This window comes from Hemitrygon akajei, chromosome 11, assembly GCF_048418815.1.
Source record: "Hemitrygon akajei chromosome 11, sHemAka1.3, whole genome shotgun sequence".
NCBI lineage: Eukaryota > Metazoa > Chordata > Chondrichthyes > Myliobatiformes > Dasyatidae > Hemitrygon > Hemitrygon akajei.
Window position 1 is genome coordinate 22,029,650 of NC_133134.1, and position 26,907 is coordinate 22,056,556.

Genomic DNA, 26,907 nt, shown 5'->3' on the forward strand with positions numbered 1-26,907 from the left:
GTTTGTGTTATTAGTTTAGGCAGATTGTGTACGACTACTATCGTGACTTAAATAAAGACTGGACTATATTTTGAGTAATTAATGCAGAAAACCAGGTAAATGCAAAGGGTTCACAAACTGTTTTTCTAGCAACTGTAAATACGGTGTAGTGTCAGGAGCAGGGAGAAGAGCATTCTAATATCAGAACCCAAGGGGATGCAAAAGCAAGACTGTCTTTTCAATGGCAGATGGGAAGGAGAACTGCAATTGTATACCCATGAACAAGCTCAGCAAGATCAGCTAGATAAAATATGTAAGATTAATTTATTACTAATTAAATAGAGATCTAAGGAACAACTCAATACTGTTTCAAAACAATTTTAAAAATAAGTGCTCAGGATCCATGTAGAATGCTTGTTATTATAACGGGCTCACTAAATTTCATTTTGAATATCAATCATCAATCTTATAATGGATTTACAGGCCATTAAATTTTATAACACATTCTTCATATCTGTGAAAAGTGCTATTTATAGCTTACATCATTTTTAGGGTCAGTTAGAAGTCTAAGCATTAAGATCGTTAACGTTGTTGATGTACGCAAGTACTGTCATCTACTCAATTTGGTTTAACTTTGATGGGAAATTATGCTGATTCAGGACTTGCAGCATGGATCATGTTATTTGGCTTTGAAAACTTTCCACACTGAAGTGTGGGCTATTATGGGATAGTGCAATGCAGATTTGGCTGTATAATCTAATGAGTTATCATATAATCTTGTATCTTGAATGGATGTTCCATGGTCAATAAGCTTTTACCATTTTGCTTCCACAAAATTAAAATAATAAAATGCACTAATGAAATACAAGGTAAGTGTATCGGTAAAGAGTAGAAGTAAAGGATAGTGCAGTTTAATATCATCTGGACTCTACCCCAGACATCTTCTCTTGTGAAAGTTAAAACTACATGGAATTGTAATTCTACAATACCAATTATTTTTCTCGAAGCATTTTATACTATGTGCAATAAACCTTTGTGCATTTTATGGCATTAGAAATATAATTAGAGTAAAAATAAAATTATAACTGTAATCAATCAGAAAATAAGGCAAAAAGATCAGAGAGCTTAGAGGAGAGGAAAGATGACATACAGAGTGTTGTGAAAGTAGCGAGGGTGAGGGAAAAAATGTACAGAAAGTGATTAACATATTGCAATTCAACTTCAAGTTTAATGTCATTCAACCGTATACATGTATACTGCCAAATGGAACAACGGAATATGTTCTTGTTCCTTTGGAGCAAGAAGCACAATGTAATATTACTACAAATAAACAATAAAATATAATCCAGAAGATTGACAATTAGCATAGAACACATTTATGACACAAATTAGAAAGTAAAGAATACAACGCTACTAGTGCTTCATGAGACCTAGGTAGTGGTCAGTTTCACAGCCTGGAGAAAGAAACTGCTTCCCATCCTAACAGTCTTCATCTCAGCCCAATTCTGGAATCCTTCCATCTTTGTCTATTAAAATCGACAATTACAGGAGCGATACTAGAATGAACAGAAGATTGGCTGACTGACAGAAGGCAAAGAGTGGGAATAAAGGGGACCATTTCTGGTTGGCTACCAGCGACTAGGGATTAGTGGGCCCAATACTTTTCACATAATATGTTAATGGTCTGCATAACTGAATTGACGGCTTTGTGGTCAAATTTGCGGGTGATGCAAAGTTAGGTGGAGGGACAGGTAGCGCCGATGAAACAAGAGTATGCAGATCAAATACAGTGCAAGGAAGTGAATAGCCATGTACTTCAGTAGATGAAATGAAGGTGTCAACTATTTTCTAAACAGGGAGCTAATTCAAAAATACAATGTACAAAGGGACTTGGGAGTCCCAGTGAAGGATTTCATAAAGGTTAACTTGCAGTTGAGCCAATAGCAAAAGCAGCAAAATACAACATCAGCATTCATTTCATGAGGATTAGAATATTAAAGCAAGAGTGTAATGTTGAGGCTTTATTAGACATTGGTCAGAGCACATTTGGAGTACATTGGACTCCATAACTAAGAAAGGATATGCTGGTATTGGAGAGGGTTCAGAGTTTTAGGAGAATGATCACAGGAATGAAAGGGCTAATACATGCAGAGATAGCTCTGGGACTGTACTCACTGGTGATTAAAAGAATGAGGGGATTTCACTGAAATCTACCGAATATTGAAAGGCTTAGATAGCGAGGACATGCAGAGGATGTTTCCAACAGTGGGGGATTCTGGGATCAGAGAGCAGAGCCTTTAAAAAACAAATGAGGAATTTCTTTAGATAGAGTGTGGTGAATTTGTGGATCTCGTTGCCACAGACAACTATGGAGGCCAAGTCATTGGATATATTTAAGGCAGAGGTTGAAAGGTCCTAGATTAGTAAGGGCATCAAAGGTTATGGGGAGAAGGCAGGATAATCGGGTTAAGAGGGAGAATAGTTCAGCCATGATGAACTGGTGGAGCAGACTCGATGAGCTTAATTCTGCTCCTATGTTTTATGATCACAATGGCGCTGCTTCTCAAAATTACATAGCACTTTCATTAATTTTGTTGCAAATTTCCACCTAGCTGTGTTTCCCATTCTTCTCTTTTCCGAAAGCCTTGTATTCTGCAGTTTTCCTGTTGTTTCTGTTTTTCAATTACCTTCATTGACTAATCAACCTGCTGACTTCATCAACAGTTTATCTTTGTAACAACCCTTGTCTTATCAAATCACAAATATTCACTTTGCCTTAAAAAGAAACCCAACCCCAGATTCTCAGAAACTTAAAACCCAACTTGCTTTCTCTGTATTCATTATTCAGATGTAAAGTCTTTTTCCTTTTTCACTAATGCAACCTAACCTACTGAATCTTTATTGCATTTTCTATTTTACTTCAGATAAAACACAGAATGAACAGCATAGTAACAGGTCAGTTCTACATAATTGCTTTGATTTCTTCCCCTAACGGCCTTTCAACCTGAATTGTTGTGCCAAAGTAATTTAAGCTAATTACACCTAATCCCTTCTGTTTGCACATGGTCCATATCCATCCATTCTCTGCATATACAAGTACCTATCTATAAATGTCTTAAATGCCTCTATTCCACCTGTCACTATCACCAACACCTCTGGCAGCACATTCTAAGTACCAAGCATGATCTATGCAGAAAGAATATGTCCTGCACATCTCTTCTGAACATTCTCCCTCTCTAGTATTAGACATTTTAACCCTGTAAAAGGGCATTAGTTGTGTACTCTTTAGCTCTCATAATTTAATGAACTTCCACCAGGTTCCCAATCAGTCTCTGTCAATCCAGATAAAATGAGCATCAGTTTGCCCAATCTCTCCTTATAGTATATGCCCTTTAGTCCGACAGCACCCTGGTATACCATTTCTGAACCTTCTCTACAGCCTCCATATTCTTCCTATAATGGGAAGACCAGAACTGAATCCAGTTGCATCTTAACCAATGTTTTATAAAGCTGCAATCTAACTTCTGGACTACTGAACTTAATGCCTCAACCACTAAAGCCAAGCATGCTACACATCGACTTTACCACATCAACTTGTGGGACCAATTGCAGAGAGCTATGAACATGGATTACAAAATTCCTCAGTGCATCATTGCAAAAAAGGTCTTGTCATTAACTATGTCCTTTCACTTACCCAGATTGAACTCCATCAGTGACTTGCAACTGCTCCATCTCTAGCTGTATCCTTTGACAACATTCAACACAATCTACAATGCCACTAATTTTTGAGTCATCTAAAAACTTACAAACCCACGCATACACATTTTCAACCAAGTCATTTACATGCATCGCCAACAACAGAAGCCCCAGTCTGGATCCCTGCTGAACACGAACACTTCCAACATCAACAATTTGTTGCACTTGTATTCACAGAATTAATAAGATCCAGCTACTTAAATGAGATATAAGCTAATATATATATAAAAACTGACTACTTCTGTGAACCATCACACCAAATGGACACAACTGGTCTGGAACTAGTAGGTAATAAGAAACAGTGAGGAAAGTAGCAACTTTTAGATCATAAGACATATGACTGAATTCGGCTCCTTCGGACCATCAAGCCTGCTCCACCATTCCATCATGGCTGATTTATTATCTCTCTCTCTCTCAACCTCATTCTCCTGTCTTCCCCCATAACCTTTGACACTGACTAATCATGAACCTATCAACTTTCACTTTAAATATACCCAACTGCTTGGCCTCCACAGCCACCTGGGACAATGAATTCCAGATTCACCAACCTGACTAAAGAAATACCCCCTCAACTGTTCTAAATGTATGCTCAAGCCAGAATAATATTGAAGAGTCCAAAATCAACAGATTCAATACTTAGCTCCAAATATTTAAGTCTGATTATTTTTCTACCAAATGCATTTTCAAAATTAGAACACATTCTGCAGAAAATAAGAGCCATTTATACAATTTCATTAATTTTACCTGCCAGCATTATCTCCATCTATACCGATAAAAATTAATAGCCAAAATAATGTAGTTAATGTTTTCTCCAAAATGTTTTTTCTTCTCAAGAACGCTACTATTTAATCAAAGTAAGATTCATCTTGGGAATTGCTCTCTAGGATCTCTTATTAAAATATGTTTATTACATAAATCTATTGTTCAGTAATTATCACAGTAGACCACCTGTAGAACCTACACTGATGACTGTGAATGCTAGTTAAGATCAAAATTGAAACAAGGTGGAAATTCAGTTCAAGTTTAAATGCAAAGTAGATTACATGAGACATATGCTTTCTGGAGAGAAAGAATGCACTGCATATCATCACTGACAAAGAGGGACAAATGCACATAACTTTGAATCAGATTGCCACAGTACAAATGCTAAAATACAATTCGTGCAATGTGACATCATATAACCATATAACAATCACAGCACGGAAACAGGCCATTCCGGCCCTCCTAGTCCGTGCCGAACTCTTAATCTCACCTAGTCCCACCTACCCGCACTCAGCCCATAACCCTCCACTCCTTTCCTGTCCATATACCTATCCAATTTTACCTTAAATGACACAACTGAACTGGCCTCTACTACTTCTACAGGAAGCTCATTCCACACAGCTATCACTCTCTGAGTAAAGAAATACCTCCTCGTGTTTCCCTTAAACTTTTGCCCCCTAACTCTCAAATCATGTCCTCTCGTTTGAATCTCCCCTACTCTCAATGGAAACAGCCTATTCATGTCAACTCTATCTATCCCTCTCAACATTTTAAATACCTCGATCAAATCCCCCCTCAACCTTCTACGCTCCAATGAATAGAGACCTAACTTGTTCTACCTTTCTCTGTAACTTAAGTGCTGAAACCCAGGTAACATCCTAGTAAATCGTCTCTGCACTCTCTCTAATTTATTGATATCTTTCCTATAATTCGGTGACCAGAACTGTACACAATATTCCAAATTTGGCCTTACCAATGCCTGGTACAATTTTAAAATTACATCCCAACTTCTGTACTCAATGCTCTGATTTATAAAGGCCAGCATTCCAAAAGCCTTCTTCACCACCCTATCTACATGAGACTCCACCTTCAGGGAACTATGCACTGTTATTCCTAGATCTCTCTGTTCCACTGCATTCCTCAATGCCCTACCATTTACCCTGTATGTTCTATTTGGATTATTCCTGCCAAAATGTAGAACCTCACACTTCTCAGCATTAAACTCCATCTGCCAACGTTCAGCCCATTCTTCTAACCGGCATAAATCTCCCTGCAAGCTTTGAAAACCCACCTCATTATCCACAACACCTCCTACCTTAGTATCATCAGCATACTTACTAATCCAATTTACCACCCCATCATCCAGATCATTTATGTATATTACAAACAACATTGGGCCCAAAACAGATCCCTGAGGCACCCCGCTAGTCACCGGCCTCCATCCCGATAAACAATTATCCACCACTACTCTCTGGCATCTCCCATCTAGCCACTGTTGAATCCATTTTATTACTCCAGCATTAATACCTAACGACTGAACCTTCTTAACTAACCTTCCATGTGGAACTTTGTCAAAGGCCTTGCTGAAGTCCATATAGACTACATCCACTGCCTTACCCTCGTCAACATTCCTCGTAACTACTTCAAAAAATTCAATAAGGTTTGTCAAACATGACCTTCCACGCACAAATCCATGCTGGCTACTCCTAATCAGATCCTGTCTATCCAGATAATTATAAATACTATCTCTAAGAATACTTTCCATTAATTTACCCACCACTGATGTCAAACTGATAGGTCTATAATTGCCAGGCTTACTTCTAGAACCCTTTTTAAACAATGGAACCACATGAGCAATACGCCAATCCTCCGGCACAATCCCCGTTTCTAATGACATCTGAAAGATCTCCGTCAGAGCTCCTGCTATCTCTACACAAACTTCCCTCAAGGTCCTGGGGAATATCCGGTCAGGACCCGGAGATTTATCCACTTTTAAATTTCTTAAAAGCGCCAGTACTTCCACCTCTTTAATTGTCATAGGTTCCATAACTTCCTTACTTGTTTCCCACACCTTACACCATTCAATATCCTTCTCCTTAGTGAATACCGAAGAGAAGAAATCGTTCAAAATCTCTCCCATCTCCCTCGGCTCCACACATAGCTGACCACCCTGATTCTCTAAGGGACCAATTTTATCCCTCACTATCCTCTTGCTTTTAATATAACTGTAGAAGCCTTTCGGATTTACTTCCACCTTATTTGCCAAACCAAACTCGTAACTTCTTTTAGCTTTTCTAATCTCTTTCTTAAGTTTCCTTTTACATTCTTTATATTCCTCGAGCAATTCCTTTACTCCATGCTGCCTATATCTATTGTAGACATCTCTCTTTTTTCAAACCAAGTTTCTAATATCCCTTGAAAACCATGGCGCTTTCAAACCTTTAACCTTTCCTTTCAACCTAACAGGAACATAAAGATTCTGTACCCTCATAATTTCACCCTTAAATGACCTCCATTTCTCTATTACATCCTTCCCATAAAACAACTTGACCCGATCCACTCTCTCTAAATCCCTGCACATCTCCTCAAAGTTAGCCTTTCTCCAATCAAAAATCTCAACTCTAGGTCCAGTCCTGTCCTTCTCCATAATTATATTGAAGCTAATGCTATTGTGATCACTGGACCCGAAGTGCTCCCCAACACATACATCTGTCAGCTGACCTATCGCATTCCCTAACAGGAGATCCAACACTGCCCCATCTCTAGTCGGTACTTCTATGTATTGTTGCAAAAAGCTATCCTGCACGCATTTCACAAACTCTAAACCATCCAGCCCTTTTACAGAATGAGCTTCCCAATCTATGTGTGGAAAATTAAAATCTCCCACAATCACCACCTTGTGTTTACTACAAATATCTGCTATCTCCTTACACATTTGCTCTTCCAACTCACGCTCCCCATTAGGTGGCCTATAATACACTCCTATCAGTGTTACTACACCTTTCCCATTCCTCAATTCCACCCAAATAGCCTCCCTAGAGGAGCTCTGTAATCTATCCTTCCAAAGCACCGCCATAAGATTTTCTTGGACAAGCAATGCAACACCTCCTCCTCTGGCCCCTCCTACTCTATCACACCTGAAGCAACTAAATCCAGGAATATTTAGTTGCCAATCACACCCTTCCTGCAACCATGTTTCACTAATAGCTACAACATCATAATTCCAGGTATCAATCCACACTTTAAGCTCATCCACCTTTCTTACAATGCTCCTAGCATTAAAATAGATACATTTAAGATACTCTCCACCTCCTCCTCTCTTTTCATCCCTAGCAATGCATTCAAATTTATTATCCTTTTCTTTCTTCTCCCCTACAACTTCGGGCTGAGCGCATCCCTTCTCCATCATCACCTATCTATTCATGGAAATCCAAAACAGGAAAATCGGCTATAGTAACCAATCACCTAGCTGTTTCCTGGTGAATGGAAATTGAAAATTGTGCATGTGTGAGAGTCAAGAAAGCCAAGTCAGCAGTCAGAAAAATGAAAGCTGTTAATGCATTGATAATGTATTCATACACTTACAGGATTAATAGTTACTAAACATATCACGCCCCACAATATTTTGTTTAGTTTTGAATTTAGTTTGTTTTTACTCTTTTTCAGAGTCATAGAACACAATAGCACAGAAACAAGCCGTACAGTCCATCTAGTCCATGCTGAACTACAATTCTGCTGAGTCCCATCAACCTGCACCCAGGCTTAGCCAACCCTACCCCTTCCATCCACGTACCTATTCAAATTTCTCTTAAATGTTGAAATCGAGCCCGCATCCACCACTTCAGTTGGCAGCTAGTTCCACATTCTCACCACCGAGTGCACAAGTTCCCCTCATGGTCCCCTTAAACATTTCACCTTTCATCGTCAACACATGACCATTAGTTCTAATCTTAGCCAACCTCAGTGGAAAGAGCCTGTTTTCATTTACCCTATCTATATCCCGCTATTTTACTACCTCTGGTAAATCTCCCCTCATTCTCTTGTGCTCCAAGTAATAAAGTCCCATCCTATTCAACTTTCCCTATAAACTCAGGTCCTCAAATCCTCATTTCAAGGATGGGTCCCATATAGCTGTAACATTACTTCTCGGCTCTTGAACTCAATCCCACAGTTGATGAAGGCCAATGCACCGTATGCCTTCTTAACCAGAGTCAACCTGTGCAGCAGCTTTGAGTGTCCTATGGACTCGGACCCCAAGATCTCTCTGATCCTCCACAATGCCAAGAATCTTACCATTAATACTATATTCTGCCATCATATTTGACCTACCAAAATGAACCATCTCACACTAATCTGGGTTGAACTCCATCTGCCACTTCTCAGCCTAGTTTCACATCCTATTGATGTCCTGCTGTATCCTCTGATAGCCCTCCACACTATCCACAACACCCCCAACCTTTGTGTCATCAGCAAATTTACTAACCCATCCCTCCACTTCCTCATCCAGGTTGTTTATAAAAATCCCGAAGAGAAGAGGTCCCAGACAGATCCTTGAGGCACACCACTGGTCACCGACTTCCAAGCAGAATATGACCCGTCTACAACCACTCTTTGCCATCTGTAGGCAAGCCAATTCTGGATCCACAAAGCAAGGTCCCCTTGGATCTCATGCCTCCTTGCATGGGGTAGCTTAACACATCACTTGCTGGAATCCATATACATTACATCTACTGCTCTACCTTCAATGTGTTTAGTCACATCCTCAAAAAATTCAATCAGGCTCGTGAGGCACGATGTGCCTTTGAGAAAGTCGTGCTGACTATTCCTAATCATATTATGCCTCTCCAAACGTTCATAAATCCTGCCTCTCAGGATCTTCTCCATCAACTTACCAACCACTGAAGTAAGACTCACTGGTCTATAATTTCCTGGATTATCTCTATTCCCTTTCTTGAATAAGGGAACAACATCTGCAACTCTCCAATCCTCCAGAACCTTTCCCGTCCCCATTGATGATGCAAAGATCACTGCCAGAGACTCAGCAATCACCTCCCTCGCTTCCCACAGTAGCCTGGGGTATATCTCATCTGGTCCCAGAGACTTATCCAACTTGATGCTTTCCAAAAGCTCCAGCACATCCTCTTTCTTAATGTCCTATATGCTCAAGTTTTTCAGTCCACTGTAAGTCATCCCTACAATCGCCAAGATCCTTTTCCGTAATGAATACTTTGCTTCAGTATTCACTAAGTACCTCTGCTATCTCCTCCAGTTACATACACACTTTTCCACTGTCACACTGGATAGGTCCTATTCTCTTACTCTTCACATACTTATAGAATGCCTTGGGGTTTTCCTTAATCTTGCTCACCAAGGTCTTCTCATGGCCCCTTCTGGCTCGCCCAATTTCATTCTTAAACCCCTTCCTGCTGGCCTTATAAACTTCTAGATCGCTATCATTATTTAGTTTTTTTTGAACCTTTCGTAAGCTCTTTTCTCCTTGACTAGATTTTCAACAGCCTTTGTACACCACGGTTCCTGTACCCTACCATCCTTTCCGTCTCATTGGAACATACCAATGCAGAACTCCACGCAAATACCCCCGAACATTTGCCACATTCCTGCCATACATTTCCCTGAGAACATCTATTCCCAATTTATGCTTCTAAGTTCCTGCCTGATAGCTTCATATTTCCCCTTACTCCAACTAAACACTTTCCTAACTTTTCTGTTCCTATCCCTCTCCAATGCTATGGTAAAGGATAGCAAAAAGGTAGATATCTTATTGATATCTTTCCTGTGGGTAAGTAGACAACCAGAACTACACACATTTAGGTCTCAACGACATCTTATACAACAACATCCCAAATCCTGCACTCATTGCAACACATACAGAACGTTGGAAAAACTCAGGTCAGGCAACATTTATGGAAATGAATAAACAGTTGAAGTTTCAGGTTGAGACCCTTCATCAGGACCTGTACTCGATACATTGATTTATGAAGGCCAACTTGACAAAAGCTTTCTTTACGTCTCTGTCTATCTGTGATGCCACTTTCAAGGAATTATTGATCCCCAGATCCATCTGTTCTACCACTCTCTGCATACTCCACCCCTCCTTCCAAAGTGAAACACCCTACACTTCTCTGCATTAAATTCCATTTTCTAAATGCAATTTTCAAAGTAAAAGTCATAAAGTTGACCAGATATTATCTGTACAATTAAAAAAAACATTCTATTTGAGCCAAATAAGATTGTTGGGCACTAAATTCATGCCAAACCATTGATGTGATACAGATCAAGTCCCAGGATGAAACATTTAATAAAGTTGAGCTCATGATCTCACTTCACTGCAAAGAAATCCAACTTGATTCCTTATTTCTGTCACTTCACTGGTACTTAAACCAAAAATACACATTTTGTCTGAAGGAAGCTCCTCACTTTCATTAAGGTTATTATGAAGCACACTCAGATTGACAAAAGTTTTCAAAATAAGCCTCACAGCCAGTTTTGAACTAACATTCAATTCATCAATTTGAACACACACTGATCCCAAATCAGGGTGCTGTTGCCAACCTCCCTATTTAAAATGTAATTTGCTGTTAGGAGCAGCCCTATGGCACTGCCTCACAGCACTACAGATCTAGGTTCAATCCCAGCTTCAGGTACTATTTACATGAATTTGCATGTTCTCTCTTGATTCCCAAGGGTTTTGCTTAATTCCATCCCCTCCCCCACCATATTCCAAGACAAATGGCATTCCAAAGCCAAAGAATGATGGAAGATTGAAACTTACAAACTTTTTTTAATGGATTGTAAGACTTGTATTAGGTGTGGTCTCCTGGTTGTTTAGAATGGAGGGGTGGGGGAAGTCACATCTCAGGCTGGGGTGAGATTTAGGACTGAGCTAAGAAGAATTTATTTCAGAGTACAGAGCCTGTGAAATCCTTCACCACAGAGGGCTTTAACAGCTAAGTTTATGAATATTTTAGATTTATGCAAAAGGCATCACTGAGTTGTGAGAATATGGCATTGAAATGTCTGATTTAACCAATTGCAGTGAATGGCAGAATAGTCTTGATAAGCCATTTGGCCATTCTGTGCTCTTATTTTCTATCAGGAAGTAAAAACAAAGTCAAGGAAATGCTCTGCTAGTTGTGTGGTATCTATGGAAAGAGAAACAATTAGTGCTTCACTCAGAAGACTGGGAAATACAAAAAGAAATCAGGATGATTGAAGTAATCCTGTTTACTGTGCATGGAGCTGTCTGGTTAATAGATTGTTGAGGACAGTTGGAGAAAGTAAAAAAATCAAAGGGATGTGTGACAAAGATGAAGATTGAAGCTGTTGTCAAAATGGAACCAGAAGGAGAATTGTAGAAAGGATCACGCCAAAATTGCTCGTGGAGAGAGAACACAAGTTAATACTAAGCAAAACTGTTTAGCTTCACCATGAAAAAAATGCAAGAAATCTGAATTTGTTTAATCTGATGCAACATGCTCAAGCAGATGAGAAACCCATTTCTCAGTTTTGATCCTTGTTTGAAGTGTGCCAAAGACAATTCAGAGTGAAGGTAAGATAGAGAACAAAAATAACACAGAACGTCAAGGAGTCTTTATAAAAAGCAAGTTACAGTGCCAAGCACTAGTGACAAGAATGCAACTACCTGTCTGTTTAAATGATAACAGCTAAAATATAAAATAATTTTTGTTAAAGCTGAATTTTAAAAAAGTTTTAATTCAAAATACTTACTAAATTTTCAAAGTACTGTACATATATACGTTAATCCGTTGCCACAACATTTAAGCCAAGGAAACCGTCAGAAAAATACAATGCCTTAAAAGTTAAAATGCCTTTTCCTCGATATTTAGCCATTGTTGACCGTTAATAATTTGAATATCAGTGTAATCAGAAAAACAACTCCATAGCATCTTAAAAGCGTTGTGAACGATTGCAAAACGAAACTATTGTATGATGCTGGGTTAGTCGAAGACGAAGGAGGCGATAGATTGTTTAAATTAACACCGTCAATACACAGGTTTGTAGTTATGTAATAACAGAGTGAGCGCTACAGATCGATCACCGATTGAAAGTTTATAGCTCAGAAATCCGACTTAACGGGGAGCTGAAACAGGACAACCAATGGACTATGATTTCCTATTTAGGTCGCAAGCCTGCCATATCAGTGCGTACCATCTACTCTTCTAACTGAAAATATTGACAGCACAGGAAGATCACATCGATGGAAACTCACCGCAACTAAAAGCATAACTGGGCTAATTTTACGCATCGACCGGAAAGCTCATGGAAGTTTCCACTCCATTAAGTGATTGATTTATTAAAATACTTGATTTACTGCCTTCATAATAGGGGTCGGGAATGGGATGGCTCCTGGCTGAACCCAAGTCCTATACTTTTAAGCGCAACTCTGTTGGCTTGAATGCCAACCTTTGCTTACCTTTCGCACTCGCATTAACTCGGGGTAATAAAACTCGGGGCAACTCTTCTCGCTTGACTCAAAGAGAGCCAACGTGTGTCGTGACGTGATGGTGGATATTCCACCTTTTTTCACATTTCCCCCCTCTTCTTCCTCCTCCTCCTCTTCGTCCTCTTCTTTCTTTTTCTTCAACAGAGGAGCCGAGACGGGAAGCGTAGTCAGAGAGACCCGCCGCGGTTCGGCCATGTTATTAGACCCACAAGCTTCTCCCTTCACGTTTTATCGCTATTTCCCGCCCGTCCCTTTCGTTCGCCTGCCGCCCACGGCACTGCTGGTGGCGACAAATGAACTCGAAACGATCACAATCCCCCTCAACGGTAACAAAAACAAACCCCACAAACTTCGGCCGCCGCCATCTTCCCGACCTGCGCGCCACCGTGCGCGTGCGCGCTCGTCGACACCGGAGGGAATATTTTCAAAGGCTTCAGGCGTAATTATTTTCTCCAAAGAACCCGCATCATTCTACAACGGTTTAACCTAGGCCAACCTAAGCCTTGGCAGGTATTTGTAATACCACTTAAAGTAAATTAGACGGGATTAATGTTGACCTTTAACCCCGAGTCCGGAGCACGTGGGAGGGTGGGGGCTGTCGCTTCCCAGCGGGCGATGGACTGTGAGTAAGATGGCGACAGTGAGTTTACGGGTAGGAGACTTGGTTTGGTGAGTGACGGCTATTCTCTCACTGTAGAGGGCGTTTATTAGAGCAGTGTCAAATGATTTTATTCTTCAGAAGTGTCACATTCTATTTTATACATGCTTTCTTCTGCTTTCCTTTTCTAGGGGGAAGCTGGGTAGATATCCGCCTTGGCCCGGAAAGGTGAGTCAGTAACTCAAAGTGAAGAACGTTTATATGTGTCTGGAAATTGAAACGCGAATAACGAGATCTTAGATTTCCAGATGAGGAGTGCTCAAATCGGGAAAGAAAAAATGGTTTTGTGTTAGGAACCAATGGGTGTACTGATTTGGATGAACCTTTTCACTGAATGAGGAAATCATTAAGGTAACTACAGAAAATACTGGGAATAATAGGTCATGTAGTATGGAGATGATCTTTTATGAGAACGAAATCATTTTGTTGTTCAGTTGGTTCTACAACATAGACTTTAGGGAATATTAAACCTTATTTTCTCTTTGAAGAGATTTAATGTGCTTTCAGTGTTTTTTAAAAAATGATTTGAACGCTTTGCTATTAGAATGTAATTGAAACGTAGATGTCATTTGAATATGGATGCACAAAAGTTGGTCTGCGCATTCCTTGGCTATGTTGGTGGCACAGTATTGCTTTTTTGTCCCTTTTGTATTAACTATTTTATTAACTTCGTGTTCCTCGCTTTCAATGATTTTGATTTTTTTTGTGGAAAAACAATTAAAATTATTTGAGCTCTGAAACTGATTGTTAATCTCAGCAACAAGAAGGGAATCAACTGAACCTTGAAGGTAATGGAGAAAAACTCGAAGCTATTGACTGAGCAAATTTTGACCTATTGCAACATTGACTGAAGCATATGTGATGTGGCTTCAAAAGGGAACATAAATGTTTAAACTAGGAATACATTGATGCAAGAAGTTTTAGAACATAATGTTTTGGCTTCTGATCTCTATTGGGTATCTTGGGGGCGTGTTTGTTCCTTTATTTGCTGTTAAAGGTTATCAGCTGGGATTTGGAATGAAGTAAATTATGAATGCTTCTAAATGCTCAAAGTTAACAGTAAGGAATATGTAAATAGAACTACTTTTTGTTATTGTGCATGAAACCTGGTTACAACACAAATATTTGATCAGTGAAACCACAAATTTGTCCCAGATGATCTTATGACAGAAAGAAATGTTGCCTATAAGAATTTTTAATAATATACTCCAACTGTGTCTTTTTCCCTGTTTTGACAAACTTATTTGACTCCTCTTCCAGCCCACATTGTGTTAGTGTAGGGTTAATGCCCACCAGCAAGGAAAGGAAGAAATGGACCTGTAAGTTAATGGGGGTGAAGTATGGAGAACTATAGTGAGCAATTTCTGTTCAGTTGCAACAATGGCAATCTGAAGTAGGAGATACAAAGCAATTGTGTCATGGCTTCAGAAAGAAACATGACTAAATATTTAAGCTTGGATCATGTTCAGTACTTGTGGTGTTGTAAATAACGGTAGATCAATTTTGCAGTAAGTATTCCCAAGCTGAAAATTATGAGTTGTGTGAATTACTGATAATTACTAATGCATTTGTTATAGGTATAACTAAATAAGTTTTAGAAAAATGTAATCCCGAAAGTGATTATTGATTAAGTTGGATTGGAAAATGTATTGACATTATGTAAAAGAAATTTGGCTGTTTTGAATCTAGCCTTTTATATATTGCATGATGCAGAATATAGTTGTGAAGCTATTGTGTTGCAGTAAATATTCTACATCTGATTATAAATATGGACTTGCTATAAATTAATTTCAAATTGTCAAAGATATTTGTTATTGAGATATTTCTCTGTTTTTGTAAAATGTATCAGCTGTAAGTTCTGATAGATTTACTTTCTCCCTTTTGTGGACATTTTTTCATTCTTTATAACCAATTTACAATGTTTGAACTTTTTATTTGCTTCAAGATTGTAAATCCACCAAAAGACCTAAAGAAACCACGAGGAAAGAAGTGCTTCTTTGTAAAATTCTTTGGAACGGAAGATCAGTAAGTAGTTGCATTTTGTTAAACAGGTGGTTTAAAAAAATCTTTGTTTTTTTTTCAAAATGCGATTCACTAGGTTAACTGGGTCATTTTAAAGGGTAATACTTGAAGAAATGGTCTTAAAGTGTACCTTTAAAGAATTCTATTAGTTTGTGCTTCTCTGTTTTGTTTAACAAGATTAACTTTATTTAAATATTTTAAAAAATTTTTGTTGTAATTTTTATATGCCTGTACCTAGATTTTTTTTCAAAGTTGTGCTTTGAGAAATTATCCTTCAGCTGCATAACAAGTTCACTCATGAAAGCACTTCATGTAGATATTTTGGTTTACTTCAGCACTCACAGGTTATAGAGACAAGTGTAGTCTTGTGAAATTCACGCAGTTTTGTTAAATTCACAAAGTGCTTCAGTGTCTTAGACTGAACATTGTAATCCTACCCTCAACACTCCAGGAAAGATCTCTTGTTCTTCTTAAGCCTATCACCCCAACTGGGGCATAGGCTGCTAGAGTCCTCCGTCCTGGACCAGTGTTTTAAGTTACCCCCAGGTGTAACTTATCTTCGAAGATCCTTCTTCACCCAGGGATGAGATCTTGGAGGTTTTGTTGTGTTTCTGTAGCACTAATGTTTTTATGGAATGGCATTGGTAGCCAGCCCCATGTCTAACCTTCCTCCTTTCACAGCTTGGGACTGTCCTTGACAGTGTTATTGATCTCTTGTTGCTTTATGGTTATTCCTCCATTACATCTGAATTGATTGATTATGCTTGTTATAATTCTGGATAACTTCAGTATTCATAACTGCTGCACCAAAACCTAGAGACTCACTTTCAAGGACTCTACAACTATTCTCTTAAGCTGTATTTATTTACATTTTTGTTATTTATTACTGGCATGATTTGTCTGCTTTTGCACATTAGATGTTTGATAGTCTTTGTTATGTACAGTTTTTCATATTTCTGTATTTTCTCATAAATGCCTGCAAGAAAATGAATCTCAAGGCAGTATATGGCAATGTATACATACTTTTTGGCAAAATTTCAGGTGCTGACAAGGAGGTGGACAGGTGTGAGATAGATCAGCTAGTTGAGTGGTGTCACAACAGCTTTGCACTCCATATCAGTAAAACCAAAGACCTTGGACTTCAGGAAAGGGAAGTCAAGGGTACACATACCGGTCCTCGTTGAGGGATCAGCAGTGGAAAAGGTAAACAGTTTCAAGTTCCTGGGTGTCAACATCTCTGAAGATCTATCCTGGGCCCAACATATTGATGCAATTACAAAGAAGTCACAACAGCAGCTGTATTGCAGTAGGAGTTTGAGGATAATTGATACTCACCAAGGACACTTGCAGGTTTCTACAGATGTGCCATGCAGGGCATTCAAACTAGTTGCATCACCATCTGGTATGGAGGTGCCACTGCACAGGATTGGAAAATGTTGCACTAAGTTGCAGACTCAACCAGCTATATCAGGCTCAAGCTTCCCCGGCTTCAAAGACATTTTCAAATGACAATGCTTAAAAAAGTTATTATGGACCCCATCACCCAGGACGTGCCCTTTTCTCATTGCTACCATCAAGGAGGAGGTACAGGCACCTGAAGACACAGGCTCAGTGTTTAAGGAACAGCTTCGTCCTTTCTGCCGTCAGATTTCTGAAATGATAATGAACCCCCATGTACACTAACTCACTATTTTTTCTCTCTTTTTGTACTACTCATTTATTTTAATTTTTATGTATATTTATTATAATTTAGTTTTATTTAAATGTATTGCTGCCACATAACATGTTTCACATGTGCCAGTGATATTAAACATGATTCTGATTCTTTGATAATGAATCTACTTTAAAATCTACTTTGAACTTTATCTTTGTTTTTTTCTTGAAATTTTATACGTGGAAGTCATAATCCGTAGCTAATTGTATTAGCCTGATGTAGTAGCAGTGACTGAGAGAGTTGTGTGTTCTATCAAGACACACTAAATGCCAATGTATGTTGCTAATGACAGATCTCAGAATTGGTAACAATTTTAGACAAACCTTTTACAGAAATTCAAAGTATATGATTCTGGAAACTGATTAAATTTTGTTCCAGTGCATGGATCAAAGTCGACCAACTTAAATCCTACCATCTTCACAAGGAGGAAATGATAAAAATTACGAAAGGGAAACGCTTTCAACAGGCAGTGGATGCAGTTGAGGAATTCATTAAATCCAAGGTAAAGTAATGTAGTATATCTGGTGAATTAAAACATGTGTGCTTCCTGTTTGGTTTGAGAGGATAGCCAGAGAATCATAAGATACAGTTATAGGGAAGTTCAATGTAACTGGCAACTAATTTCTATCCACATGGGGCTGTTTCTATTACTTAATTAGGAAATGCTATTTTCAGTGTTGCTGGTTTTTGAGTTTCTCAGATATTTCAAATATGTCTGCAGGGTGCTGATGCTTCTTCATACCCACTTCATACGTGTAATTAGAAGCAGGAATAGAACGAGTCCTTGAAGTCTGCTTTGCAATTTTTTAAGATCATGGCTGGAGACTAAAGTCAACTGTTCTGCTCAATCTCTGTATTCTTCAATTTCAAAATCTATCTCTCAAAGCTTTCTAGAGGATTTTACAGGCCTGGTATCAAGGAAATAATGCCATCTCAGATTATCATCCCCTTATTCTAAAATTGCTCTTTTAATATTCATCATCTGGAGGAAATTAACTCTCCTTTTTCTCTTTCAACTCAAAATAATAAATAACTTAAAATGTTATCCCTGGTAAACATTCATACTCAATCATTCATGGAGCATTCTTATTGATGCAAGAATTTACAGTGGTCTTCAAGACAGCACATGTTTTGACAGTGGAGAGTAGAATTAAAAGTAATCATGTATTTATTTAGAGATACAGTGCGGAATAGGTCCTTCCAGTCAAACGAGCTGCCCAGCAGCTCAGTTATTTAATCCTAACCTAATTATAGGACAAAACTGGCTGGTGGTGTGCCATCCACACTGGATATTGAGGTGAGTGGTCCCGGGTATGAATCCGGCTGGTTTCTTGCACTGTGCTGGGTTGAGCATTGAGCTCGCAACTCGGCCTCATTTAAAAACAGACAGATTGCCAAAGAAACGGCAAGGTTACCACCTGATATGCCACAAAGCATGGAGAGTGAAAAAAATCATAGGGCAGTTTACAATGATCAGTTAACCTACTAACCAGTATGCCTTTGGACTGTGGGAGGAAACCAGAACACCCAGATGAAATCCTTATGTCACTGACAAAACATGCAAGTTCCTTTTCAGATGGTGCCAATATTCATCTCTGAATTTTGACATCCTAAGCTGTAATAATGTCATGCTAACTGATATGCTATTGTGGTGCTCTTACAGTGATGGTCTTCATGACAGCATTTTTTTTTTGATACAGTGGGTAGAAATGCAAGGAATGTGCATTTCCTTGGTGAGGTGATATAGCAAAATTGCCTGGGCCTATAAGATTTGTTTATTCCACTGCTACTCTCTTTCCCTCTACAGCCCTCATGGGTAAAGAATTTCAAAGATTCAGCATTCACTGGTTGGTGAAATTTCTTTACATCCCTGTACTTGATGGATGAGCTGTTATTTCAAGACAAATCCCTATTTCTGGCTCCGAGCCTCAGGAATGTCAACTCAGTATCAATACTGTCAAGTCTAATAGGAAGTTTATTTCTTCTTTAAGATCACTTCATTCTTCTGACTAAAATGGGAATAATTGAGGTTGATAACCTGTGGTTTTCCACCAATCACAGTCTTCCATCCCAAAAGTAACATGTTTGCTCTTGATGAATTCCGTTACTTGGCATTGGTTGGACACTGGCATGTGCCATTATAAAGGAGGGATTAGTTACACAAAGGACTGAAAAGTGTTAGATGGAACCTGAGAAAAATAATATTTATGTATAAGATGTCAAATTAGGAAAAGTTTATTTGTTTTGAGGCATAAAAGGTTAAAATGTGTTGAATAAAGTTCATACTCTGCAATTGCAGATATATGGATTTATGTAAGCAGGTATAGATTGGTCGGACTGGAAAATTGTGAAAGAAGAAAAGAGCTGGTTCCCAATATTAAGGCAGGTGATGCGGAAGAGCTGCTAACCCTTGTTTTGCAAATGCCTGCCTTGGCTGGGAGGCTGGTTCCCAACTGATTGGAGAGATCCAAGACAGAACAGAACCAGCAGTGACTTACTTTGCTGCCAGAATTTTGCCCTGCAGGCTGTTGAACCTGTTGCAAAATGGAATGCTTCTGAATGTCTGGTGTTCAAAAGTATTCAAATAGTTGAGTAATTTTATAAACTAAATAGATTTTAAAATTAGAATGCTAACATTTGTACAGACAAAGTTTACTTTATTTGAAGTTTTATTTAAACCAGGTAAGTTTGTTCTCATTCCTTTTAGTTTAGACTAGTGCATACTTGTGGCAGATGGTATGAAAATTAGATGAATTTTAAGTAAGGAGGAGGATACTGGTAGTGTGGGGGGTGTGCAAAGGCTAGTGGGAAGATTATGTGAGTGAAAGGGAATGCAGAGAAATCTAGAGGGATATAATTGAATAGATACATGAAATAGGACATCTTGAGAAAGCAATTAACAAACTTTTGGAAATGTTTCATAAATAAAGGCATTGGATGCAAAAAAGTACGGAGTTAATTATGAACTTAATAGGCTACAGCTAAGTCTTACTGTAAGTTCTGGTCACTGCATTTTAGGGAATGCAGGTCCTGAAGAAAATGATTTGGAATGACTCCAGGATAATGGGTTTTGAATCAGAAGATTGTCTAGAGCATGGTTACATGGCCACCCCTTGCTTCTTTAAACCCCACCCCTAATAAAAAGATACATAATGATTACCTTTACTGCCAAATGAAGCAGCGTGCGACTTGTTTACAACCTGAGAGCAATGAGATGTTTTCACAGGAAATGTCTCGTGTTAGCTTAGCGCCAGCTAGATGAGAACATGTGATGTTGGATGATAGGTTTTGAAATCCTTTCAGACCTGGTGTACACAAGTATTTAGAAAGTAAATGGTTATATTATTAATATATATGTTAATTTTCTTTTAAAAGCTTAATATTTTTATGCAGATTTTCTAATGCTTCATTTATTTCAATTTGTTTCTGTTATACTTTTATTAATAGTAAAACAATGTAAATAAGCAACATTCCTTTTTCCTTAAAGTCCATAATTATGATTAATAATTGATTATCTGCTCAAAATTATTATGGCACACGAGAGAATGTTTTAGAAGATTATTGCCAATTTAGGCACATGCACTCAAAAATGTTTGTCACTGTCTAGAAAATCTCAGGTTATTTTCCTTGGAGAAGCCTGAGGTAATTTATCTGCTATATATTAGGTCTGAACTGACTTGGATAAGATATTGGTGGGGGGAAGACTGTTCCCATTAGCTAGGCAGATGGGGTCAAGTGAGCAAAGGAACTGAAGTTTTGAATGGATTTTCTCCCATTTAAGGTGATTGGCAGAAGTCTGTAGCTGTGTTCAAAAGAAAACTTTATGCAGATTGTAGGCATCACGTGGAATTGACTGCCTCAATAGCAGGCTTTGTCTCTTGTTAGCTATTTCCATTTCCTCCACTACCATGTGCTACTAATTCCTTTTTTTCCCCCTCGGACTTCGTTCTTAAAATCGGCTTATTTTTAAAATGGATTTGGCAAATAAAATAGTTTACCACACTCTGCCTCAGTTGTATTAAAATTTAAGGTTTTGTTTCACAGCAGTACCTACTGAGCATTATCCTTTTATATCTCAGGTATGTTGTTGATCAAATCAGTGAGCAACAGAATTGCTGATTGATAACTTAGCTGACTTAGAACGTAAAACACTACGGCACAGTACAGACTCTTTGACCCATGATGTTGTGCTGACCTTCTAACCTACACTAAGATCAATCTAATCCTTCCCACTTACATAGACTTCCATTTTTCTACCATCCATATGCCGATCTAAGGGTCTCTTAAATGTCCCTAATGCATCTGCCTCTACTACAATGCCCAGCAGTGTGTTCCACATACCTTGTTAAAAAAAACCCTACCTCTGGCATCTCCCCACCTATATTTTCGACATTCACTTTAAAATTATGCCCCCTCATACTTCATTTTCACCCAGCAACGTCTCTAGCTATCTGTTTGATCTATGCCTCATATCATCTTGTACACCTCTATTAAGACTTTTCTGCTTGATCATTTTTTATTATGCATATTATAACAGTCAAATCTTTCTAATTGTGAACCTGTATCAACCTGTATTTCTGAGGTATGTTAACTTTAGTAACCAAGTACGTAACTAGTATGCTGGTATTTTAAATAAAATTCAATGTATTTGAAACCACGGTAGTCATAACAATATGGTAAATTCTGACTCTGTGCTGTACACTTCACAAAGTAACTATGTGGAAAATAAATCATCTTAGTGTTCCGTCAGCTTTTTGAAATTGACAGCCATTTGCTCAATTTGTAACAACAGAAATTTTCTGTTTTACCTTCATCTGATCTGTTTTCTTCCTCCTTGCTCTTGGTATAAATAATTTAGTTATTTCCCACATGTCCAGTGTCTCTAAAGTGAGTATATCCCTCCCTGAGGACTAAATTGTGAGTTCGTGTGCACAATATCTGATTTAATTTTGCTTTGTGATTGAATAGAATTGCATCATTGTAGTTAGTTTGCTAAATTGACATGTAATCTTTATGTAAAAAAAACTCTTCAAAATATAACTTGTCATTTGTAGTGTGAATACAAATCTTTCTAAAATAACAAATACCATATTTTCTTTGAGAGAATTTTATTTTCTATGATCTGAATACCTTTTGGAATTGTTAATATCTGTATTAAGCTTGACTTAATGCTGTTGGAGAACCTGAAAGATAACTATTTTAAGCTCTAGCTTTGAAAGCATGACTGGAAAGGCCATAATTGGAATATGCATAAGAACATGAGAAATAGGAACAGGAGTAGGCCATCCAGCCCATCGAGCCTGCCCCGCCATTCAGTAAAATTGTGGCTGATCTGTCCGTAAACTCAGCTTCATCTGCCTGCCTTTTCCCCATAACCCTTAATTCCCTTACTATGTAAAAACACAACTAATTGTTTCTTAAATATATTTAGTGAGGAAGCCTCAACTGCTTCCCTGGGCGGAGAATTCCACAGATTCACCACTCTCTGGGGAAAACAGTTTCTCCTCATCTGTGTCCTAAATCATCTCCCCTGAATCTTGAGGCAATGTCCCCTAGTTCTAGTCTCACCTACCAAAGGAAACAACTTTCCTACTTCTATCTTATCTATCTCTTTCAAAATTTTGTATGTTTCTATAAGATCCCCCCCCCCCCCCCCACATTCTTCTGAACTCTAGAGAGTATAATCCCAGGCGATTCAATCACTGCTCATAGGTTAACCCCTTCATCCCTGGAATCAACCTGGTGAACCTCTGCACTGCCTCAAAAGCCAGTATATCCTTCAAGTATGGAGACCAGAACTGTATACAGTACTCCAGGTGTGGCCTCACCAGTACCCTGTATAGTTGCAGCATGACTTCCCTGCTCTTGAGTTCAATCCCTCTAGCAATGAAGGCCAACATTCTGTTTGCCTTCTTAATAACCTGTTGTACCTGCAAGCCAACTTTTTGCGATTCATGAACAAGCACTCTTAAGTCCTTCTGTACAACAGCATGCTGCAATCTTTTGCCATTTAAATAATAATCTGCTCTTCTATTATTCCTTCCAAAGTGGATGATCTGGCATTTACCAACGTTGTATTCCATCTGCCAGACCTTAACTCACTTAACCTATTTATTCCGCTGCAGACTCTCCACGTCCTGTGTACAATTTGCTTTTCCACTCAGTGTCATCAGCAAATTTTGCAACGCTACACTCAGTCCCCTCTTCCAAATCATCAATGTAAATAGTAAACAGCTGTAGGCTCAGCACCAACCCCTGAGGCACCCCACTCACTGCTGACTGCCAACCGGAGAAACACCCATTTATACCAACTCTCTGCCTTCTATTGGTTAACCAATCCACTATCCATGCCAATACACTTCTTCCAACTCCATGTATCTTATTTTTAAGTTTCTTGTGTGGCACCTTATTTTTCAGATTTCATAATAAGCTGTGAAAGTCAAAACTCATTGATCATTTGGAATTCTTCAATATTAGTAGTATTTTCATGTTAATGTTGTTTATCTTAAATTGACTGGGTGCAACTGTGCTGTTTACTATTTTTTCAATAGTCTCTTGGTTTGATGATGAAGTCTATTTTTACATTGACTTAGTGCATAGAGAAAGTGATGAAAATCATTTCTATATTCAGTTCACTTAGATGGATGCTGGAAATCTAACATGTCCAAGTATCCCTGAGATACTGAGATTCTCAAAATTGATACTGTACTATTTGGTCTATCAGGCACACACCAACTCTGCAGAGGAAACTGTATTTAGAGTATTTTATTCATTTGCCTCTCAATACTGGGACTTTGTGCTGTAGCTGATGACCTTTGAGTTAATTTTTAAAAATCCAGCACATTGAGTTAGTATTAAAACTCCAAATGGATGAGACAAAGTACATCGGTGGATGGTCTGGGCCAAGTTGATTTACAAATTGTCTGGAAGTGTGACTTTTCACAATCCATGCCACTTAAGGTAATGTTTAGCAGTTTTCTGGATTATTGGTGTGCACCTTCATTTTAAGCTAATTACTTTTTAGGTATCTGCACTTACCTCATCAGAAGATAAAAACAAACATATTTCATCTGAAGACAAAAGACAAACTTCATCTGCAGCAGAAATTTCAGAACATAATACAAGGAAAAGGGGTCGACCACCCAAAGAAGAAAAGGTTAGTGTTAGGTAGATGCATTAAATATTTTCAATGGGCGGGGATGGGTTTTTTATGGTTTTACTTTTTCCATGTGTTAAACCCAATGACCATGACCACCATTGCATCCACAGACAAAAACAGAATGTGAGCAGATAACTGCAGTTCACAAAACTTGCACTGTATCACACAGTCTAGTTAGATGAAGAAAGTAAATTCACTTTTGTCAATTTTGGAGGTGTATAGAGTCGTAGAAAACTGCAACACAGAAAAAGTAACTTAGGCCCATCTAATCTGTGCCAAACCATTTAAACTGGCTAGTCCCAAGGACCTGCATACCCCTCCCATCCGTGTATTTATCCAAACTTCTCCTGAACGTTGAAATCACAGCCATCACTTGCGCTGGCAATTTGTTCCACACTCACCATTCTGAGTGAAGATATTTCCCTTTGTGTTCCCCTTAAACATTTCGCCATTCATCCTTGACCTATGATCTCTAGATGTAGTCTCACCCAACCTCAGTGGAAAAAGCTTGCTTGCACTTGCCACATCTATACCTCTCATAATTTTGTATACCGCTATCAAATCTCCTCAATCTCCTATGTTTTAGGGAATAAAGTTCTAACTTATTCAATCTTTCCTTATAATTTAGGTCCTCCAGTCTGTGCAACATCCTTGTACATTTTCTCCATACTCTTTTAATCTTATTGACATCTTTCCTGTGGGGCACACAATGTTCCAAATTGTGCCTCACCAATGTCTTATACATCTTCAACATAACATCACAACTCCTGTACTCATTACTTTGATTTATGAAAGCCAATGTCCAAAAAGTTTTTTTTAATGACCCTATCAACCAGTGATGCCACTTTCACTGAATTATGGACCTGTATTCCCAGATCCCTGTTTTCTACCTCTCTGCTCAATGCTGTACAGCTCACTGTGTACCCTGGTTGGTCCTCCAAAATGCAACACCTCTCACTTATCTGCATTAAATTCCACCTGCTGTTTTTCCAGCTGGTCAGATCCTGCTGTAATGGTCTTCCTCCCTGTCTACTACACCCTTAATCTTTGGTGTTAATCTGCAAATTTGCTGATCCAGTTAACCACATTATCATCCGGATCACTGATATAGATGACAAGCAACATTGGACCCAGCGCTGATCCTTGCGGTACTAGTCACAGGCCAGTCAGAGCAGCAGCAACCACCTACTAGCATTCTTGCTTCTCCCGCAAAGCCAATGTCTAATCCAATTTACTACCTCATCTTGAATGCCAAGTGACTGAACCTTCTTGACCAACCTCCCACAGATGCAAACATTTCATTTAAGATCTCTCCCATCTCTTGACTCCATGCATAAATTACCATTCTGATCTTCCATAGGACTAATTTTGTCCTTTGCAATCCTTTTGCTCTTAACATATATCTGTAGAAGCCCCAAGGATTCTATTGCACCTTGTCTGCTTGAGCAACCCCATCCCTTCTTTTAGCCCTCCTGATTTCTTAAGTGTTTTCTTGCATTTCTTATACTCCAGGTATCTCGTATTTGTTCTTGCCTGCCAAATCCTGCTATGCACCTCCTTTTGTTTCTTAACCAGGGCCTCAGTATCTCTTGAAGACCAAGGTTTCTTAAACCTGTTATCCTTGTCTTTTATACTGTCTGCACATGCAAGCTTGGTACTCTCAATATTTCACGTTTGAAGGCCTCCCACTTACCAAGCCACCTTTGCTAGAAAACAGCATGTACCAGTCCATACTTGCTAGATCCTTTCTGATGCTATCAGAATTGGCCTGTCTCCAGTTTAGAATCACAATCTGACAGTCAGACCTACCCTTTTCCATAATTACCTTGAAACAAATGGCAAAGTGTTCCCCCACACAAACTTCTGTCACCTACCCTGTCTCGTTCCCTAATAGATCAAGTCTCATGCACTGTCTTGTTGGGACTTCTACATAGTGATTAAGGAAACTTTTTGGATCATATTTGACAATCTCATCTACTTTTTATCGTATGGAAGTCCCAGTCAATATATGTTTATAGCATGTTCCTGTTTATAATGTGTGTATTTGTGATGTTTTGTTTGAAATGCAGGATGCTTTTCCTGAGCCCTCCACAGTAAAGAGATTGGATGCAAGTCCAGTTGCAAGCTACAAATGGAAGGTGAGGTGCAAACTTCTCTTTAAATTTGGTTACACCCTGTAGCTTTATCACTTTACCGCTAATGGTTTTATTTGGTTGATTTATCTTTTGATATCCTACAAACAATCAAGTTGGATACACATCAGTTTGCTGCAGTATACCTGGGGAATGGTGATTCTGATATTTAAGTTGTAGCTTTGGAAACTACAGGATTGGAACAGAGCATTATGGCTCTGGAATGTCATTTTTCTGTGT

The 26,907-nt window shown here is 38.7% G+C and overlaps 2 protein-coding genes across 6 annotated transcripts in view; one reads left to right on the forward strand and one right to left on the reverse strand.

Annotated features, from left to right (window-relative positions):
* The window catches only part of LOC140735381 (ubinuclein-1-like), a 60,772-nt gene extending 47,385 nt beyond the window's left edge, over positions 1–13,387 (reverse strand). For all 4 annotated transcript variants that reach the window (XM_073060367.1, XM_073060368.1, XM_073060366.1 and 1 more), the window contains exon 1: positions 12,953–13,387. In XM_073060367.1, coding sequence (XP_072916468.1) covers positions 12,953–13,177 — 225 coding nt within the window. In that variant the 5' untranslated portion in view covers positions 13,178–13,387. The remainder of the gene's footprint in view (positions 1–12,952) is intronic.
* Positions 13,388–13,563: 176 nt separating this feature from the next.
* The window catches only part of glyr1 (glyoxylate reductase 1 homolog (Arabidopsis)), a 51,453-nt gene continuing 38,109 nt past the window's right edge, over positions 13,564–26,907 (forward strand). For both annotated transcript variants that reach the window (XM_073060371.1, XM_073060372.1), the window contains exons 1-6: positions 13,564–13,651; positions 13,772–13,808; positions 15,586–15,665; positions 17,755–17,878; positions 24,401–24,532; positions 26,605–26,673. In XM_073060371.1, the coding sequence (XP_072916472.1) occupies positions 13,614–13,651; positions 13,772–13,808; positions 15,586–15,665; positions 17,755–17,878; positions 24,401–24,532; positions 26,605–26,673 (480 nt within the window). In that variant the 5' untranslated portion in view covers positions 13,564–13,613. The remainder of the gene's footprint in view (positions 13,652–13,771; positions 13,809–15,585; positions 15,666–17,754; positions 17,879–24,400; positions 24,533–26,604; positions 26,674–26,907) is intronic.